At 45.8% G+C, this 21,503-nt stretch overlaps 1 protein-coding gene across 11 annotated transcripts in view; it reads right to left on the reverse strand.

Annotated features, from left to right (window-relative positions):
* Positions 1–21,503, reverse strand: part of TANC2 (tetratricopeptide repeat, ankyrin repeat and coiled-coil containing 2) — a 632,660-nt gene that overhangs the window by 335,705 nt on the left and 275,452 nt on the right. For 7 of the 11 annotated variants that reach the window (XM_088470704.1, XM_088470696.1, XM_088470706.1 and 4 more), the window contains one exon: positions 5,927–6,026. In XM_088470704.1, the coding sequence (XP_088326830.1) occupies positions 5,927–5,993 (67 nt within the window). In that variant the 5' untranslated portion in view covers positions 5,994–6,026. Of the gene's footprint in view, positions 1–5,926; positions 6,027–6,131; positions 6,227–15,727; positions 15,753–21,503 lie in introns of those variants that run through there. The other 4 variants (XM_088470703.1, XM_088470698.1, XM_088470697.1 and 1 more) reach the window with 2 other exon arrangements.

The following is a 21,503-nucleotide window of genomic DNA, read 5'->3' on the forward strand; positions in this document are numbered from 1 at the left end:
CGGATTACTGTGATCCCTGGTCCTGTATAGGTCTGATATATTACATTCACTGCACTTTATATGGCTGGCTTTACTGACGCATCTAACCTATTACTGTGATCACTGGCCCTGGATATGTCTGATGTATTACCTACACTGCACTTACCATGGCTGGCAATACTGCCACATATAACAGGTTACTGTGATTGCCGGCCCTGTATATATCTAACATATTACATACACTGCACTATGTATGGATGGTCCTCCTGCCACATTTAATGGAGCACTGTGATCGCTGGCCCTGTATTTGTCTGATGTATTACATGCACTGTATTAACCAGACTATAGCTTGTTACGTGTTAATTATGCCCTCTTTATGGGCTGGTCACACTTGTTCTAACTCTAACATCAAGCATGTGTAAACCCCACTCTAGAAAACCTGCGTTTACTCAACAATAATTAATAAAATTGTATGCCGTATTTAAATGGATAAACTGAACTATCCCTGAACGGTACTGCGCTAATGCCATATATTCTGTTCTTAGTATCATATAAGGTTTACAGATCATACACAATGGCGAAGGCGTATTTATAATGGGTGCAGGGTGTGCAGTGCACATGGGCCCCTGGGTTCAGGGGGGCCCGGCCTTGTACACCCTGCACCCAAATTATACATTGTGCCAGCAAGTGGGTCCCTCTTCCTCTGCAGCACTATTTTCCAGTTACATTTTTTGGGAAGATGGAGGTGCACAGTGAAAGCAAAGAAATTGGGATTCTGCCAAAGTCACTGTTCTCTTGTGCGCATGTGTCATCTTCCCGAATATCGCAGAGGAAGAATCCACTTTTCAGGGCACAAGCTAAAATGTAGGGCTGAGGGAGGACCTGCTTCTCAAAGGAGGGGGCCCGCTACAAACGTGCCCCCTTGAGCATTAGTACACCCCTACACAATGGCATCTATCAATATAGAGCAGTGCTGTCAAATAATTTAGATACAGAGGGCAGGCCGCATATGTTACACATATTTTTTTGTGGGTCATCAACCTGGCTGTTATTCTGTTTGTACTCTAATATTTCTCAATATACAGATGTATCCTCATATACAGACGTGCCAAAAAGCCCCTCTCAGTGAGCCAGGTCCCGGGTGACTTGGCCACGCCGGGAGCCTTGCTCGCTCAAAATGTACCTCTTATTTGCATAAATAAAACATCTGAAAGTAACAAAACTACTCTGCAAGAAGTGTGTCCTAAGTGCTACGGAACAGCAACAGCGGCTTTTTTTCATGCCAAGTTCCGGATGCTTCATCTGTGACTTTGTACAGGGCCGGCTCTAGGGGTGCTCGACCAGTGCGGTCGCACAGGGGTGCCACCCGTAGAGGGGCGCCACCCCTCCCCAGCATCCTGATTTCAATGGGACAGTAATGTCCCGCTGTTCCACCCGCGGGCTGAAGTGGCCCGCGGGTTGTCAAATCGGGAGGTTGGGGACCCCCACCGCTGCAGCTGTGCGGTGGTGCCGGACCCCCGGAGTGTGAATGGATGCCGCACGCGGCAACCATTCACTGACGGGAGATACTGGGGGAAGCCCAGCCAGTGACGGAGTGCTGGGCTTTAGCCCCAGCCTGATGTTATTTGGAGGTGTGCCATGCGGGCACGCCTCCAAATAACATCACACAAGGGGAGTGGCCTATGGTAATTAGGCCACCCCCCAAATTCGGCCGCGCGCCTTCTCAAGGGCCGGCACAGGGTGCTCCGAAACCCTGGAGCCGGCACTGACTTTGTACGTGTTTAAAAGTCGCAGCCTAAACTCTTTAGTACACTTGGCGTTTTGCTGCGTCTGCAAAATGTAAAGAAAAGTATGGTAAGCTACATCTCTCAGAGCGGCTCAGTCGCTCCGGGCATCTCGCACCATATGGCGTATAGACGCTAGGTGTATGGGGACACATCTGTAATTCAAAATAGTATTTTGGACCATTCATTTGCTGGATCACTAGCTATTTGTGCAGGATTTTTTTCCTTTCTTCCCTCTCTACCCATTCCTCCCATCTCCCCCTATTCTTGCCACTGTAAATCCATTCATCTTCCCTTATACCACTCCCACTCATCTCCCCCTATTCTTCAACCTATTCCTCCCGTCTCCACCCTATTCTTGCATCTATTCCTTCAGTCTCCATTTTTTCTCCCCCCCAGCTTGGCTTGACTGAGTGACATAGCTGCTGGAGGTGGGATTGGCTTGGTCGGACTCAGTGACAGCACAAATGGAGTTGCGGATGGAGGGAGGTAGGGCGGCCTTGAACATAATGAGTGTCAGTACTGCTGTACGTGAGATGTGCTTTTCCTGACTCAGTGAAAGGGGAGGAGGAGGTGTGGAGCGAGAGATGTTGCACATATGTATATAGAGTGACTTGTGGACTGGCTGCATATGGGAGGAGGCAGCTGGTATGGTATCGTTTCTGAACTATGGATATAGAATATAAGCTGCTTAGATAATAGATTTCACCTACATAAAAAAGGACCACCGTATACTCAGCATGACTGATAGCATCTCGTTTTCCTGCTGACCAGACCACATTTCCTGTGTAAAACATACTGAGGCTCACTTGCATGCAACTCTGTACCAGGCCCACTGTATCTAAAGTTGTGTATCATGGTTTAAATTCTGAACTATGGATCAAATTATATACCTTGGCTATTATTTTCTTACTGATAAGGTATAAGGAGGGTCAGTTTAACATCAGACCAGAAAAAATATTTAAAATATATTCTCCATCTGGGAAAATAACTGGTTTTGTATAAACCCAAAACCCATGCAACTGAAAGTTAAGGTTCATTGAGGAGGGAGAGCTAGCACTGTCTGCAGTCAAAGTGCATGTGTTATGGTACATATGGGATGTAGTTAAGTGACCGGCGGACGCAAGGCCGCCAGTCACAATCCTGCCGGCAAAATGCTGGCTAGGGATGTATAATCCCTATAATAATCCCAACGCCAGAATACAGAATGACAAGGGCCCAAAAGAGGGAAGTCTGGGGCGCACGTCTTCTTAGCCACGGCGGGGGGGAGGGTTAGGTTAGGGGGTTCCCGGGGGGACTTACGGTTAGGAGTAGGCTTAGGCACCCCCGGGCGAGGGTTACGTTTAGGGAGCGGGGAGGGGAGGTTAGGGCTAGGCACTAGAGGGAGAGGTTAGGGTTAGGCACCCCTAAGGAAGGGTTAGGGGGGGGGGAGAGGAAAGGGTTAGCTGTACTTACCTCCGCTGTCGGCATTTCATTCATTCGGGCTCACGTTGTTGGGATTTGAACCGGTGGCTAAACAGCAGCAGCATTACAATCCCATTCTGGTACATATATCTGGAGTCCTTCCCTAATATACCATAGATATATGAACCAGTAGTACAAGTGAGGATAAGGTTGGGCAGCTAGATTTCCGCAAATCAGATTCATACTTGCAGCAGTGCTAACATTACCCTTTGTGGACCAAAAGCTTGGGACATCATCTTTATGCATTGTAAAGCATTAATGTGTACAACATAGACACTACTAGAACATATACATTACTTGCCTGTGCTGCAACTCCTGCATCTTCAGCGAACTAGCTACAGTATACAGAGTTCTTTGTCTACAGACAGTCTCATCATCATGCAAATCTATCATATAGTAGATTTGAGTAGAGTAAAACTTCTCAGTTTAAACTCAGTAATGCAAATGTGTGACTCAGTAGAAGCTGCTAGCCAGAATCAGAGAACTAACTTCAGCCACCCTCCATAGAATGGCAGGGGCTGTACAACTTGTAAAATATTCTGTAGCCTAACATGTATTTTGAGCTTCATATATCTTAAGATATGCAGTGTAAATATGTTAGTATACCAGGGATCTGTCACTAGATATGCCAATTTAAAAGGTGTAAGTCAAACACTTAAAAACTAACTATATCGAAAACAACTCCCTCCTCGCATTCAACGTAAAAGTAATAGCAATAGTGCTCAAAGCCTAGGTTTGTTACTGGTAATAGTGGGGGCAGACTGCATGGGGTCTCCCTGCAAAAAAGGCTACCAGAACCATGTCAGGCTGGGCTGAAAAGCATTGCGGTTCTTCCTAATTCCCCAGGCTGGTAGTACAGAAGCCCATGACCAAGACCAAAGGTCGCTGCCCTGACTACCCTTTTGTAGCTTGCAGGGGTGCATAGGATGCGCCCAGTGCCGATCATTCTGCTCCCCAATGCTGTTGTTTGACGTTATATGTGCGGGGGGCTATGGCTCTGGTTGACGTTATGATTTAAAGACAGTAAAACATTAGTTTACTGTATGGAACTATAATTGCTAGTAAGTCCAGATCTTTTTTTATAAAGGTATTTGTTATCAAGGTAGTTAAACATAGCAATGCATCCATGAATATCATCAAACAGTATAGCTAATTCATAACCCACATTTGGTCTTTGTGCTAGTAGCCGATCAGAACAATTTTGTAAAACTCCAGTCAAACAGAGGCAAATTCTCTGATTGGCTATTCATAGGCCCCTTTCCTTTCATTTATGTTGCTTGGCCACTAGGAGCAAAGTCCGACTAGATTTGCTTTGTTGACTAGTTTCTGGACAGAAGAAAAGTAGATAGCTAATAATTTTGGAGAGTGATAAAGATGGTAACAATGAATTTGGGGAATGTTTATTTCTAATGAAGCATTGTTTAAACTGTGTCAGTGTGTTTAGCTACAACAACTATTCATACCAGACCCTAGATGCCAGGACTTGCTGTTGCCTGCAGTTCTCTAAAACACCAGTATGATCTGGCAGCCATGGGCCTGCTGGCACTTGCAGCCCTACAAGCGCCAGCACACCCAACAGTTAACAAGTGCTTGCTTGCACTTGTAGTTCCACGCAACTATATTGATTTTTCTTTAACTAATTCCCATAACTATTTCACTGATCAAAATCCTTTATTTAGATATATATATATATATATATATATATATATATCAATCCTTTAATTGGCACTTATAGGTCATTTCTGCCCCACTAGAGTGTTACCTACACCCTGATGCCCCTCGCCCCCCTTTTCTTACAATGCATTAATAGTTGGGAGAAGGTGCAACAATTCTGCCCACACTGGAAAGTGATTAAAAACTTCTCCCTAATGATGACAAGTATCCTCATAATAAATATTAAATGTGTATAGATAATATGAAATGGCAGGATGCTGCCTCCTACTGGAAACTAGAGGAAAGTCACAAATACATATTGCTAGATTTGAGCTATCCAATTATCATAAGTGATTTAAAAAAAACTAGGAAATAATGAAAAAGTAAACAACCCCACCCCTTAAATGAACAAAATTGCAAGGTTTGGTGTCTGGGACACATGCCATTTGTGATATTGTCACCCTTGGGTGCATTGATAATGGATAATTCTGTGCCCCGAAGAGGAATTAATGCAATAAAATATAAGCTTTCCGACTTCTAATTTGGCAGCTGTTTCCCACTCACAGGCACTAGTATGTTGTAAAGCAAAGGGTGTCATAGGACCTTGTGACAGCAGCCTTAAGACTTGACCACACACTCAATGACAATCAGACACCTCTGCTTCCACTAAGGTTATGCAGTCTCTATTTTATGCCATTAGTTATTATATTTGTGAACCTGACTAACTATACCTTACACAAGCAGCAGCATAAGGAGGGGAGCAACATTCTTTACAGAAAGTACCCATAACAGGGTCAACCATTCTTTAAGAACTAACCTAGTAAGATGATCATGTCAAGTTCTCTATCAACACAGTCCAGGTTCCCAACATACTTAATAAACTCTCCGCGGTCTGCATTTAGCCACATATACTTTGTCTCAACTCTGTACATTCACTTGGGCAGCTCCACCCATATCACTTTAAACCTCAGTGTTACTTTTATAGGAATTTACAATAAAATGTTATGCCCTCTGGACTAAAAATGACAGTTGTATTATTGTCTCACCACTAGACCGGTTTTTCCTGTTCGATTTTCCACCGCTGAGAAGCATCTTCAGACTGTTCCGAAACATGTCTGCGTTACTAATCTCACGTCAGACAGGAATCTACAATATAAGACACACATCTTTACTCAAAAATATTAATATTCACATATGTAGCATAATCATTTTCAGAATCAGGGTGGTATCCTATTAGCCGCAGCTAATTACCTCGTCCAAGGCTATCCAATTAACCCTGATGCAGGCACTTTTTGGGGATTTTGTTTCGCCTGCCTCTTTTTTCCAGCTGATCCTATATGTTTTCGCTGGAAAAGCAGAAAAATTTAGGACTTAAAAAATGGGGTTTAATTGGAAACACCAAAAAAAAAAAAAATAGTTGTTGAAAAGCCATGTAAATTGTCGAAACCCCCCCCCCCCTTTTTTCTTGCGTACGATACATTTTTGCAGCTAATAGGAAACCAGTCTGTGAGAGGGTATCTGTACCCTATTAATGTAAATCGAGAAATGAAAAAACATGAATGGAAATTTGCTAGAAGACATCATTTGTCAATTCTAAAACTAGACAGGAAAATAGTAAATACCAACTTTACGAGGCCAGTTCTCTTGGTTTTGTATTCCATGTACATGAATAATAAATAAGAATCGATTTCCCTCCTGCTTGCATTTGTCATCATGATTGAAAATGGTCATGAGTTATATAGGTCAAAGAATATATAAAAGGAACACAAGTTTCAATTTCTTTCCATAGAATTGTAATTTCTACAAGTGAGTGTGTAAAAACCCTCTTCGTTTTTTTTGTACAATATCCAAAAAGACATTGCTTCTACAGTAAGACGACGGTGGTGTTTAACTTTTTCTTCCGAATAGGTTTTTAGTCTCTCAAACCATAAAGCTCTAAATACCATAAAATGAATTTGGTTACAGATGGAATTTACATTGAACAGATTACACTACAGCGATGTAACAGAAATACCAGCTAGTTGCACAGAAGGAGGTAAATCCATGAAACGGTCTTATCAGTGCAAGTGGCAGACAGACACGCTAACACTTAATATGGCTGACATTATTATTATAAAAACGCTGAAAATCACCTCTTAGGAAAACAGACACTTACAGTAGGTTTGTTCGCTGCTGTGGAAAAAAAATGCTCACCTAAATCAAAAGGAATAAAGTAAAAATAACAAATAATAATTGGATAAATGGTTCTAGAGATTTATTAATTTATTTTGTTTATTAGGAAAGTCTTCCTGAAATATCTCAGCGCTCCATTATTTTCTGTAGGTATCGTTAATGCTGATACCACACACATGTGGTCATTAATGGTTAGGAATTTTGAAGACTGTTCAAAGTCAGGCCATGTGCTTTTGAGATGTAATTAGTCAGGGCTGGAAATTACTAAACGAAAAATAAATCAATAAATCATTTGGAAAGATCCCTCTGCTAGGCACTTCCCCTTACTGAGCAATGAGGGTTCTGTGGAGAAATATGAATTTGTGCATAGAGATGAAACTGTAGAGAGATAGTCACTGTGTCTTCTTAGCTGGTTGCTACAACATAAGCTGGCTACACACAGGTTCGATCCAGCCACACAAGTAGGTGTGCAATTTGGATGAAAAACAGCCATTTAGGCTCTTGGACAGAATCACTTCCAAGATCATCTGTGCATCCTAAACTCCCATCACTCTGCATTTCTGCTATCCTATGAACATTTGCTACGGGTCAAACAAATCTGACATTTATTCATAAGCTCATCACACATTTTACCCAGTGGAGCCACAAGACCCGCCATTACTGTCCTGTTGACGCTACACTCATCCTTCTACTAAGGGGTGCAGGGTTGTATTACACCCAACTTAACTTAAATATATTTTAATGCCTATCCCTTAATCCCCCGCATTTCTTTCTTTTATGATTTGCAAGGTACTGGGGTCTACGTTTCTCCTCCATGTGAATAACCGTCTTACAGGCCTCTTTTTACTACACCATAATACTTGTGACTAAATTGACCTCTGCCATAACAATAATCCTCTGTGATCTGAACAGACACATCCATGATAGAGACTTCTCACATGCATAACTTGCCCAACACACATGTGTAATTTGTCAACTGCATTTTAAAAATGTCCCATAAGTATATGTTTGTTGTGTAAAGCATAAGGCTTTGGTCCTCAAGCAACAATATCTGGCCAATTGCAAGATATTGGCTGTAATATTGCTTTGTGTTACCAGCCCTTACAAGGAAACTTATTTTCTTGACTAGGTTTTCACCAGAAATCTCAAATTATGAAGTAAAAGGCAATATAAGCCTGCCTGTTAAACTGCTTAGTATCATTGTTTGGGTATAAGCCAGCAGCCTAGAGCAACAACTGCAATAATCTACAGGCAACACTCACTAGACCAGTGAAGGGCAACAGGCAGTCCGAGCACCATTGACATGCGAACCCCTAGGCTACCTTCCTGGCCCTTTACTCCAGTCAGATGCGGTTCATAATCTCTGATTTATACGGTACCTCACCAAGTTTCAGTTATTAAATAAGACATTGACAAATGGGTGAAGCTTGGCAGGTCATCAGAGGATAGAACTTAAGTTGAATAGCTAACTTCCGAACTACATGACATTACCTTACAAATGTTAAATGATACAATGTTATTTATATTATATTATTATATAGGTTAATCAAAGTATCTATGCCCCCAAAATAAACTAGTCACACCAGGGATGTCAACACTCTCATCCCCACCATAAATGCTCCCATCATGCCAAAGACTATGGGCTCCAACCGTCGCAATCCCAGGTGCTTTTGCAGGTGGCTACCCTCAACTGGAAGGATATGTCTGCTTAGAGCCAAAAAATATGAGATATGGTAAGAACTTACCCTTGTTATCTCTATTTCTACGAAGTCCATAGGGTTCCACAGGATACCTTGGGGTATAGGTGTGACGTCAGTCGCAGGGCACCAAAGAGTTAAGCTTTCAGCCTCCCAGGATGCACTAGGCCCCCCTCCTATACCCCGCCCCCGGGCCAAGGCACCTCAGTTAGTTACCAAGCCATAGGCCGGAGGAGGAGAAGGAAGAGAGAGAACAAAGATCTGGACACATACAAGAATCACATTCTCACCAGAGGGAGACGGAAAACCGGTGACCAGAGCAAAGCCCATCTGCAGCACAGGTGCGACAGGGCGGGAGTCCTGTGGAACCCTATGGACTTCGTAGAAATAGAGATAACAAGGGTAAGTTCTTACCATATCTCATATTTTCTACTTCAGGGTCCATAGGGTATCCACAGGATACCTTGGGGATGTCCCAAAGCAGTATCCTTTAAGGGTGGGGACGCTCCTGTGCAGAAAGGAGAATCCGCCGCCCGAAGGAAGCATCCTGAGAGGCGAAGGTGTCAAACCTGTAATACCTCACGAAGGTATGGACAGAAGACCACGTAGCAGCCTTGCAGATCTGAACTGCCGAGGCACCACGTCCAGCTGCCCACGAAGGACCCACAGACCTAGTGGAATGAGCCTTCAGAGAAGGAGGGACTGGTAGGCCTTCATGAAGATAAGCTTCAGAAATAGCCATACGGATCCAGGCTGCCAAAGTTTGCTTTGAAGCAGGCCAACCCTTTTTTCAGAAGCCATAGAGGACAAACAAAGCGTCCGACTTCCTAAACGAAGAAGTGCGGTCAACATAAGTCCTTAAGGCCCGCACAACATCCAAAGAGGCCTTACTCACGGAAAGACCCGGTGAGTTAAAGGCCGGAACAACTATTTCCTCGTTAACATGAAACTGGGAAACAACTTTGGGAAGAAACTCGGGCCGAGTGCGGAGCACTGCCCTGTTCCCATGAAAAACCAAGAAAGGGGGTCTACAAGAAAGAGCCTCTAACTCAGAAACACGTCTGGCCGAAGCAACGGCCAGAAGGAAAACAGTCTTAGCTGTTAGCCATTTAATATCCACTGAGCCCAGTGGTTCAAACGGCGGTCCTTGGAGAGCCCTCAGGACCACAGCCAAATCCCAAGGCGCCACAGGTGGAACAAAGGGCGGCTGAATACGGAGAACACATTGCATAAAGGTGCGCACATCCGGGATTGTAGCAATCCTACGGTGAAACCAGACAGATAGGGCCGAAACCTGTACCTTCAAAGAAGCAAGGCGAAGCCCATGATCTAGTCCCGCTTGCAGGAAGGCGAGAATCCGAGACAGACGAAACTCCCGCGGTGCATAACCTCTCGGTCGACACCACTGGAAGAACGTATGCCACACGCGATTATATATCCTCGCAGAGGACGGTTTCCGAGCTCGTAACATGGTACGCACCACAGAGCTGGAAAACCCCCGGGACCTCAGCATGGCCGTCTCAACAGCCACGCCGTCAAAGACAGCCGAGTCAGGTCCGGGTGAAGACAAGGACCCTGAGACAGAAGGTCCGGTCGTAGCGGCAACCGCAGAGGACTGTCCATGGACAGACCCTGAAGGTCTGAGAACCAGTGCCGTCTGGGCCACGCGGGAGCTAACAACAGGAGCGTCCCTCCTTCCTGTTTGAATTTCCGGATTACCCGTGGAAGAAGGGAGACCGGAGGGAACAGGTATGCGAACCTGAACGTCCACCGGACGGACAGAGTATCCACCAGAGACGCCCCTTCGTCTCTTGTGCGAGACCCGTACACCGGCAACTTGTTGTTGTGCCGGGACGCCATGAGGTCAATTTCTGGAAGACCCCACCTGTCCACCAGTAGTTGAAAAACGTCCGGGTGCAGGGACCATTCCCCTTGATGAACGTCCTGGCGACTTAGAAAGTCCGCCTCCCAATTTAGCACTCCCGGGATGAAGACCGCTGATATGGCCAGAAGATTGCGCTCCGCCCAAACCAGGATCCGAGAGACCTCTACGAGAGCCGCCCGACTGCGAGTTCCTCCTTGCCTGTTTATGTAGGCCACGGTGGTAGCATTGTCCGACTGGACCTGCACCGGGTGACCCTGGAGAAACCGCTGTGCCTGCAGGAGAGCATTGAAGACCGCACGGAGTTCCAAGATATTGATTGGAAGCTCCGCTTCTGTCGGCGTCCACCTGCCCTGGAACAAGTGTGGACCCGAAACTGCTCCCCAGCCCCGAAGACTGGCGTCCGTTGTCAACAGGACCCAATTTGGAACCCAGAACGGACGTCCCTTGTTGAGGTGGGTCGTCTTTAACCACCACGCAAGGGACAGGCGAACCTCCGGGGTGAGCACAATCGTCTGGAACTTCAGAGACTGAGGCAGCCCGTTCCACTTGGACAGGATCAGGTGCTGCAGAGGTCTGGAGTGAAACTGGGCGTATTCCACCATGTCGAACACCGACACCATGGAGCCCAGTAACCTCATCGCCGAGTGTAAGGACACCCGGCGGCTGTGCAGACAACTGCGCACCCTTGACTGTAAAGCAGAGATCTTGTCCTCCGTCACGAAGATCCTTTGCTGTCCCAAGTCCAATAAGGCTCCAAGATGCAGAATCCTCCGAGACGGGATTAGAGTGGACTTCTGCCAGTTGATTAGCCAGCCGTGCCGTTGCAGCAGTGCAATGGTCAGGTCCAAGTGGTGTAACAGGAGCTCTGGAAATCCTGCCACCAATAACAGGTCGTCCAAGTACGGCAACATGCGGACTCCCTGCAGCCGCAGAGAAGCCGCCATGACCGCCATCACCTTGGTGAAAACACGTGGTGCTGTCGCCAGGCCAAAAGGTAACGCCCGAAACTGGAAGTGGTCGCTGCGGATTGCAAACCGAAGGAACTCTTGATGGCGCAAAAGAATAGGGACATGCAGGTAAGCGTCCTGTATGTCCAATGACACCATATAGTCCCCAGGTTCCAGCGCCAGAATGATGGACCGTAGGGTCTCCATCCGAAACTTCGGGACCCGCAAAGACTTGTTGAGTGCTTTGAGGTTGAGAATCGGACGATATGACCCATTGGGTTTCTGTACCAAAAAAAGATTTGAATAGAAACCCTGGCCCCTCTGGGAGAATGGAACAGGCACTATAACTCCAGCCTGGAGCATAGTGTGCAATACCTTCCGCAGCTCCGTAGCCTTGTTCCGGTCTGATGGTAGACCCGTGGTGAAGAATCGAGCCGGGGGTCTGTGCCGGAAGGGGAGGGCGTACCCGTGGGAGACCACCTCCAGAACCCAAGTGTCTGTCGTAGTGAACGACCAACACCGGGAGAACTGCAGCAGGCGGCCTCCCACCCTGGGATCCCCCAAGGGGAGACCCGGACCGTCAGGCCGCAGGCTTGTCATCTGGCTTGGGGGCCGGACGTCTGGTACTCCATGCCTGTTTCCGGGGCTTGACCGATTTCTTAGGGCCAGCCTGTCGAGGAAACGACTGTGGTTTGGGCCTGCCCTGGGCCCTAGATGACCAAAAGGACGATGGTCCAGAACCAGAAGGAGCAGCGGCCGACGGGAGACAAGCAGATTTGGCTGCCGCCAGCGTGGCCACAATCTTATCCAGATCCGGACCGAAGAGAACTTCTCCGGTAAACGGCAACGCTTCCAGACCTTTCTTGGAATCTGCGTCCGCCTTCCAGGATCGCAGCCACAAGGTGCGACGAGCAGCTACCGCTGCTGAACAAATTCTAGACACCAGAGTACTAATGTCTAGAGCCGCCTCGTTGATGTAGGTGGCCAAATCACGGAGATTGCCAATCAACTCCGCCTGTTCGGCCGGACAGTCGGATTCAAAAGAAGCCTCTAATGAATCCGCCCAGCGCTCCATCGCTCTGGCAACCCAGCAAATGGCCATAGCCGGCCGTGCTGCCCCCCCTGCAAGGGAATAAGCGGACTTCAGGCAGATTTCTACCTTGCGGTCCGTAGCATCCTTAAGGGAGGACATGGATGGCATCGGCAATGTGGCACTACGGACAAGACGGGTCACGAGAGAATCCACCTGTGGAGGGGATTCCCACTTAGCAAAATAATTATCCGTGAACGGATAAGCCACCGCCAGGCGTCTCTGCGGCTGGTATCTTTTGCCAGGTTGTTTCCACGCCTCCTCTAAATGGTCCACCAACTGACCCGAAAGAGGAAAGACTGTGGCATCGCCCTTCACATCTTTGAAAAAGGCATACTTAGATTTAGCCGCTGGGGGAACTTCGTCCTCAATCACCAAGGCTGTGCGGACCACCCGAATAAGTCCAGGAATATATACTTTGGACTTAGCATCAGCGTCCTTAGTATGGAGAGGTTCCTGATCGTAAGGATCCAGAATCTCCCCATCATCAGACGTCCCTTCGTCATCCTCATAAGGAGCGGACAGAGACGCCACCGGCCTTTTATGAGGCCGCATCACAGACTCCCCTTGCAACACATCCGACAAGTGCTGTACAGAACTCGTCAGGGAGTTAACCCACGCTGGCTCCTGAGAACCCGGGAGCGGGGAAATAGGGAGACTGTGGGGTACCACCAATTGTCGTGGGAACCCCTGCATGGGTGACGACACCACAGACTGCTGGGACAAACCCATCGGAGTAAACGCGGGCTGCGGAGCTAACTGGCCCACTAAAGCTGTTAACGCCTGAGCGAAACAAGCCCAGGGCGGCTCCTGTACCGGTGCTGTAACCGTAATAGGCCGCGCCATGGACAAACACTGCCGGCAAAGGCCCTCCGCGCTACCCTCCCCCTCCGCTAACGGTACTTTACACGTGGTACACTGTAGCCGGAGGGGAAAATCACTTTCAGACATGATGGCACCACGTATGTGACCTCTCTCACCAATTAAGTATTAAATAGGCGAGAGACCACCCTGCAGCACCGCACCGCAAGGGCTTTAGCAGAAAGAACAGGGACAGTAATAAAGCTGACAGTTTAGAGAAGAAAAGTTACAGGCAGCGCTAGCACAGTCACATACAATGCAGAGAAATAACAATTCCTGCACTAACAGCGCTGATCACTCAACTACACAGACACACAGGGCCTGGTAGGACACAGCGCTGCATACACAGACCTGAGCCACAGCGGAGGAGAGGTATGCGGGGGGACCCAGACCACGATGCTTCCTTCCAGACTTCCAGCAGCGTTCACCATGCGTTGCAGAGAAGATGGCCGCCGAGGAGCAGAGAGAAGCTGGCCTGGGGGAGGAGCGCTGACACAGGACCAGTCAGCACAGTGCAGAGAGGGCTGTGTGCAGCGGGGGAGGCGCCGGCTGTGAGACAGGGAAGGCGCGCTCCCCTGGCATGCATTTAACCCCTGGGACGCCGCAGCGCTACCGCTCTGCTGCGGTCCGCTGTCCCAGGGGGTAGTGGAAAGCGCAGGTTCAGTACCTGGCTCCACGCTGCAGCCAGTCCCCAGGGAGCCCCCTGCCTGGGGACTTAGGACCATGTGACCAGCGGGGACCCACCGCGGGACCCCGCTGCTTACCTTTGTCCCCCTTGGATCCGGCCATGGTCCGGAACATCTGGGGTCACCGCTAGCTGTGACCCCAGATGCTCACCAGCATCCCCGGATCGGTACCGGCGTTCTGGTACCGGCGGGGGTGTAGGGAAGACAGCATGGACGTCAGGACTGACTGTCCATGCTGTACATCCAGATGTGCAGCCACAGCTGCACTGAAGAAAGCTTCAGGGGCTCTTCTAGCCCCCACTCCGACAGGTGCACCCGACGCCGGCCGGGCACCAAACTAAACTGAGGTGCCTTGGCCCGGGGGCGGGGTATAGGAGGGGGGCCTAGTGCATCCTGGGAGGCTGAAAGCTTAACTCTTTGGTGCCCTGCGACTGACGTCACACCTATACCCCAAGGTATCCTGTGGATACCCTATGGACCCTGAAGTAGAAAGAAGCAGAGACCATCAATGACAACTGAGTGATTAAAATAGTTTAATCACTTAGTGATTAAAGGTACCAATCCAACCCAGTACTGTGATGTAGTTTAGAGAGTTTTGTGTGGAATCGTCGGAACATGGGAACTCTAAAAGTGTATTGGGGGGTCTATTCATTATGTTAATTATCGTGGTTCTAGCAGACCTCTATAATTAACAAACTAACTTGCCGTGAGCGCCGAAGCAATTCATTGGAGCAATGAATCCAGTACTGCAGGGTCGACTCGGCAGTGCTAGACCTGCGTGACCATGAGTTCACGCAGGCACACAAAGCTCTGACGTCCGGCAGAAGGAATCTGACATAGACGGAGAGATCAGAAAGGATCCTTCTTCGCAACCAGGGACTCCTTCCCATAAAAAAGGAGCGGGTGTGCGCTGTGGGGGAAGCAAACGCCAGATGGTGAATGCTCCCGCAGTCAAGCTCCAAAAATATTGTATTTTCGGAGCTTGATGAATTTCTATCCCTTTACCAGTGTATAGAGACATAGGGCCACATCAGAAGTGAAAGATAAGCAGGAGGTATATGTGGTAACTCCTGCTATAACTTTTTGATGAATGGCCCAGATACTTAATTTCTAATGGTAATTTTCACCTGCTTTTGTAGAAATTAAGTAATGATGAATAGATCCCTTGGAGAGATTACATGATAGCGGTTTTATTTTTAAATAAATGTTCTAAAAAGACATTTATGAATAATGTGTGGCCCTTTTAAAGGTTAGAGAGCCACACATGCAGTTCTTCAAGTGTATTGGGTTACCCATCACTAGTCTACACAGGTGCAGGGTGCCCCCTCACTAATTTTGCCTCTCTATCATTTACATGTTTTTACTAAACAGAATTAATGCAAACTAATTGTTACACCAGCAGGTAATAGTATAAAATGTTTTAGAACACTGATGTTTTTGTGGCAGCCTATGGACAAAGGACAAATAACGTGTCATGAACATGGTCTTTTAAATAAAAATATAGCAGACCTCTCCAACAGATGTGACACACTGCAATATTCAATTTGGCTTAAACACTTCCAGGAATTGCCATAGGTGGAAATACACAGTAAATTAAGTTGAATACAGAGCCACAGAAATTGGGAAAGGTTCCTGAAAAAAAATAAAAATAATAAGATTGTAAATTGTAACCTATTATAATCCATAATTGCCACTCCAGCGATTGCAGAAAGCAGGACCTTGGAATCTGAGTGAGAGATAATTTTGGGTAGAGTCAAAGTCTGTAGAAATGTACTGATTGCAGCTTCAAAGTAAAAACATATAAATATCAGCGATCGACTCTACAGGCGTGTTGGTAGTGGTACAAGGGATACGAGGAGTACTAATGACGGCCCTGATTTAGAGCTGGTGCAAATTGCACTGTATGAACAAGCCATGTAGCACTGCAAGCAAGATGTGCAAATGTATTATTATTTTTGCTTGCAGTGAAAGTACTGCGTGATGCTACATGCTGCATGCACAGATCTATTTTTACACTGCATTTTAGAGTTAGGGTAGTCTGCATCTCCATAACAACTTTACAATATATTGTGCATTTTTATGTCCAATCAATATACTGTAAGTAGCCTGATGATTTATGTGGTGGTGACGACAATGCCTTGTGCTACCATTTTAATGCAAATTATCGCCCATGTTGGAATCTGGAAAGGGATGTGGCCTCACAGAAGGGGGTGTGATCTTGCTGTGCTGTGTAGTTCCACAGCAGCTGGCGACCAGAGATTACCAAAAGGGGCCTATACAACAATGGACTGTGTGATCCTGCGATGGATCGGAAACACCGATTGGAAAAGATGACCGGTGACCATCAATGTTTTGCGATCCATCTGAGGATCAGTGAAATTCTCCATGTTAATTTTCACCTCTTTGCAAATCACAATCATATTTTGATCATGATCGGCAAATCAATGAAATAAACACGTTGGATTTCACCGATCCTGCAACCCGGCATCTCCAGATCACAGGAACGAGACAGTCCGTCGCTAGTGTATGGGGGCCGTAAGCCTGTTCTAGTGTTATTAGACTAATCAGCAAGATGTAAGCAATGATATTTTGCTTTGCCCAGTTCAGAATCTTGGCACTGAGAGCTCAACAGGTCATAACATATCTCTAGTTCTGTTAAATACAAGAGACAAAATTGTAAACAGCGATGATTACATGTCAGAAACGTCTCATTTCCCTATCAGACAAGATTTTCCACTGAGAAATTAACAGAAATGGAAAATCTCAGAAAAATATTGCTGGTAAAATAATTATTCAATAAGTAGAAACACAGCTGGAGCTTTGATAGAGAAGCTAAAGGCTTTTAAAGGGGAAGTTTGTGTCAAGCTTTATAAAAAAAATAAAAAAATTGGTGTTTGTCATTCATTTTGTTACACAATTTAAATAAGGATGCATTTAAAGCCATTCAATATGTATTTTTAAACATGTGTCTGTGGTTAAAGTTATGTCAAAAGCATGTGAAGCTACATATGTAAATGCCTGTTAACAGCATCGGTTAGAATATGCTCCCATTTAGATAAATCTAAGTTGTCCACTGTGATAAAGCACATCAGACACTGACACTGAAAATTAGAGTTATGGTAGACTTACCTTGATAACTCTTTTTCTTTGAGGTCCATAGGGATACCATGGGGAAAATGGGGTAATGTAGTTGGAGAGATCCAGGCACCAAACAGTTAAAGCTTTCAGCTCCCTCCTCCATATATACCTAATCCCCAGCCACAGGCCTTCAGTTTTGTAAACAAGCCTCAAGGCAGGAGAAGGAAAGAGGAGAAGGAAGAACAATCGCACACCAGAAACACTCCCACAAGATGAGGGAATCTGTGACCAAAAGAAAAGAAAATGTACCCAATGCAGCCTGGTGCGTCTGGGTGGGTGCCCTGTGGATCCTATTGACCTCAAAGAAAAGGAGTTATCAAGGTAAGTCTACCATAACTAATTTTCTTCTACAGGGTCCATAGGGATCCACAGGGATACCATGGGGATGTTCTAAAGCAGTCCCCTAACGGTGGGGGACTGAGCAGAAAGGAGAACTCGTCGCCCAAAGAAGCATCCTGAGACGCAAAAGTATCAAAGGCATAGAACCGATGAAAACTGTGGACAGGAGACCACTTGGCAACCTTGCACAATTGTTCATTAGAGGAGTGGTGACTAAAGCCCACGATGGCCCTACAGAACGAGTAGAATGCGCCGTCACCCTGTTTGGGACAGGGAGATCAGCCTGTGTATACACCTGAGAGATAGTCAGACGTAACCATCGAGCCAGGGTCTGCTTATTAGTTGTCCATCCTCGTTTGCAAAAACCATACAATACAAAAAGAGCATCCGATTTTCTAATTGAGTTTGTATGCTCCAAATATGTACAGAGAGCAGGAACTACATCCAGGGAGGCATCACCTACAGGGAGGTCTGGAGCCTGAAAATCTGGAACTACAATTTCTTAATTTACAAGAACACTGGACATTACCTTAGGAAGGTAACTCTCCCTTGTACAAACAACAGCTCTATCCTGGTGAAAATAAAAAATGGGAAGCGACAAGAGAGCGCTGCCAAATCAGAGACTCTGCGTGTAGAAAAAATAGCGAGAAGAAAAAGTGTCTTCACTGTCAACTATTTCAAATCCACAGAGTCCAAAGGTTCAAATGGGGGAGCTTGTAGCCCCTTAAGAACCAAAGACAGATCCCACGGTGCTACCGGTGGGATGAAAAAAAATTCTAACAACTGGTAATGAAGCGATCTCTCTCTGGAACCAGACTGACAATGCAGAAACCTGCACTCTCAAAGTGGCCAGGCAGAGACCAAGGTCTAAACCAGCCTGGAGAAAAGCCAGTACCCGGGAAACTCTAAATACCTCAGGGTCATACTTCCTGTGGGAACACCATTGACCAAAAGAATTCCAAACCCTGTAATAGATGCAGGCAGAGGCAGGCTTTCGTGCTCTAAGCATCGTTTGAATCATGGAGCTGGAGAAACCTTTGGCTTTTAATACTGAAGATTCAAGAGCCACGCCATCAAAGCCAGACGAGGAAAATCCAGATGCCAGCAGGGACCCTGCGATAACAGATCCTGCCATAGAGGAAGAGGATACAACGGTCTATGGATAGATTCTGTATTTTGGTGACCCAATGATGTCTGGGCCAAGCCGGAGCCACTAGTATTATTGTTACACCTTCCTGCTTGAATGTCCTGAGGATTCTTGGGAGGAGGGAAATTGGAGGAAATAGATACATCATCTTGAAGTCCCACCTTATTGCCAGTGCGTCCACGAATGCTGCTGATGGGTCTCTGGACCTTGACCCGTACCTGGGGTCCTTGTGGTTGTGATGTGATGCCATGAGATCTATGTCTGCTAGACCCCATTTGTTCACCAAGAGCTGAAACACTCCCGGGTGGAGAGACCACTCTCCGGCATGTATGTCCTGACGACTTAGGACTGAATATTGAGGACTGAATATTGCCGAGATTGCCGGAAGATGACGTTCTGCCCAAAACAGAACCTTTGTCACTTCCTTCATTGCTGCATGACTTAGTGTGCCTCCCTGATGATTGAGATATGCCACTGTAGTCGCGTTGTCGCACTTGATCTGGACTGGCTTGCCTTGGTGCAGGTCCTGTGCCATGATAAGTGCTTTGTAGACTGCTCGCAGTTCCAGAATATTTATTGGCTCCGGAAAGTGAGGGCATAACCCTGAGAGACCACTTCTCGGACCCAGGAATCTGTTGTTGTTTGATGCTAGTAATCCGCAAACTGAAAAAGTCGGCCTCCCACCCTGGGCCTGGGATCCCCCAGGAGGATGCCCGTCCCATCAGGCCTTAGGTTTGTTGCCCAGCTTAGAAGCTGGACGTCTGGCCGGGCCAAGATCTCTAAGTTTGTCTCCTGGATGTCCTGGGAAAACTAGTTGGTTTGAAGGAAGACTAATCCTTTGGTCGCCCCTGAGGATGTAAGGACCGAAAAGAAAACTGGCTACATTTTAAGGTACCCGTAGATGGCAGACTTAGAAGCCGCCAGAGTAGCCATTATCTTATTTAACTCTGCTCCAAAAAGTATATATCCATAATATTATTTAACATATTTTTTTATTAAGAATAATTTTTTGTCTTAATAATCCTCGACAACTTTTATTAATTAGCACTTGAAATAATCTTCTCACACTTATCACGGAACTTCTCACTAATCAGAACACTTCTTATATTAAATTGTACTCATTAATCCTAAATATCAATTAGTTTAATATAAAGAGTGATGATGAGTAAAATATGAATAATCAATTAATTGTATTATTATTGCACATTAAAAATCCTTTTAAGGTGAAGGATTACACAACACCCTCCTAATAATAATGGGGACTATACAATCATTGTTATCTATAATTATGACTTAATATTAGAAATATTCCATTGGGATAAGAGGAGAATAGATCTGGATTGCCTATTCATGGTAATTTATCGGTTTATTAATTTTGAGAATATTTATATATGCAATTCTTCATTAAACATTGTTATAAATATAACCTAACTAATCAATAAGTAGGAGGTTATTAAAAATATTTAAGTATTAAAATGAATTGCAAACTTAGAACACGACTATTCAATTTCATTAAATATCTAATTACCCAAAAGAGCCACCAGAAGACAGTAATTCCATGTCAAAATATTGGCAAAACATATCCCCTATTCCATGCCATAGTATTCTATCACATATCTAGTCCGGATCAACAGCAGAGATAGGGATATGCATAAATCTGATCTGATTGGCTAGAGACAACACACCCTCCATCTATGATGTTTAATACTGGGTGTCTCATTGGAGGAGACAAAGAGCTTGTAGTGTGAATGCAAAACCAACATTTGATTGTTTTTAATCGTCACGTGACTAGGCAACGAGATTTGATTGGTTTACCTATGTGAATAAAGCCTGGGGCAGTGCATACAATCGGCTTGCCTTGAAAAGCACACAGTGAAACGAGCGTCGGCACACTAGCCGTATCTCTCATATGTCTATAATAATCAATGTGTTGTAAAGCAATTCTATATGTTCGCTATTCTAATATATGAAAGATTTGCTGTTAGACAGGACGCTGCAGTACAAGAAAGGATACAACGATGTTAATCTTTTAATGACATAAAACAGTTTATCCTGGTTACCCCATGCTTCCTCCATAAGCTCAGTGAGCTGCTCAGATTTAGGAAACTCCGCTTTGGCCACCTTCTGGTGTTTAAACACTGGAGCCTTCTTACTAGGGGCTGGTTCATTATCCTGAATATCTAGGATGATTTAATCGACCCTCACCAAAGACGGAACATCCACTGCGGACAGATGGTCCTCCTCTCCTGAGCTAGACCCTGGAGAAGAACCCTGCACATCATCTGATTCGTCTGACGATGTGTCTGAATCCATATGCTGAGCAGACCGATAAAAAGAAAACTTATGCTTAGGCGCCTTAGTAACTACCGGTCTGCTTGCACCAGCTGACTGATCCATACTCTGACTTGATTGGACATAAGCATCCATCCAGGTAGGTTGTACTGTATAGGAGGTGCAAACATAGCATGCTGTGACAAGGAGGACACCCAAGATGGCTCTTGTACAGGGACTGGTATACTGAACTGGTGAGGTGGTTCTTTATAATAGACAGCACACAAACCAATTATAAAGTCTTGAGAGGACAAGCCCACAAACAGGCTTTACATGAAACAGTCAATGGGCCTCCCCCTTCCTGATTCCCTTTACTTTTTGACATATCAA

Source organism: Taudactylus pleione, unplaced genomic scaffold (genome assembly GCF_031769625.1).
Source record: "Taudactylus pleione unplaced genomic scaffold, aTauple2 ptg000102l, whole genome shotgun sequence".
Classification (NCBI taxonomy): domain Eukaryota; kingdom Metazoa; phylum Chordata; class Amphibia; order Anura; family Myobatrachidae; genus Taudactylus; species Taudactylus pleione.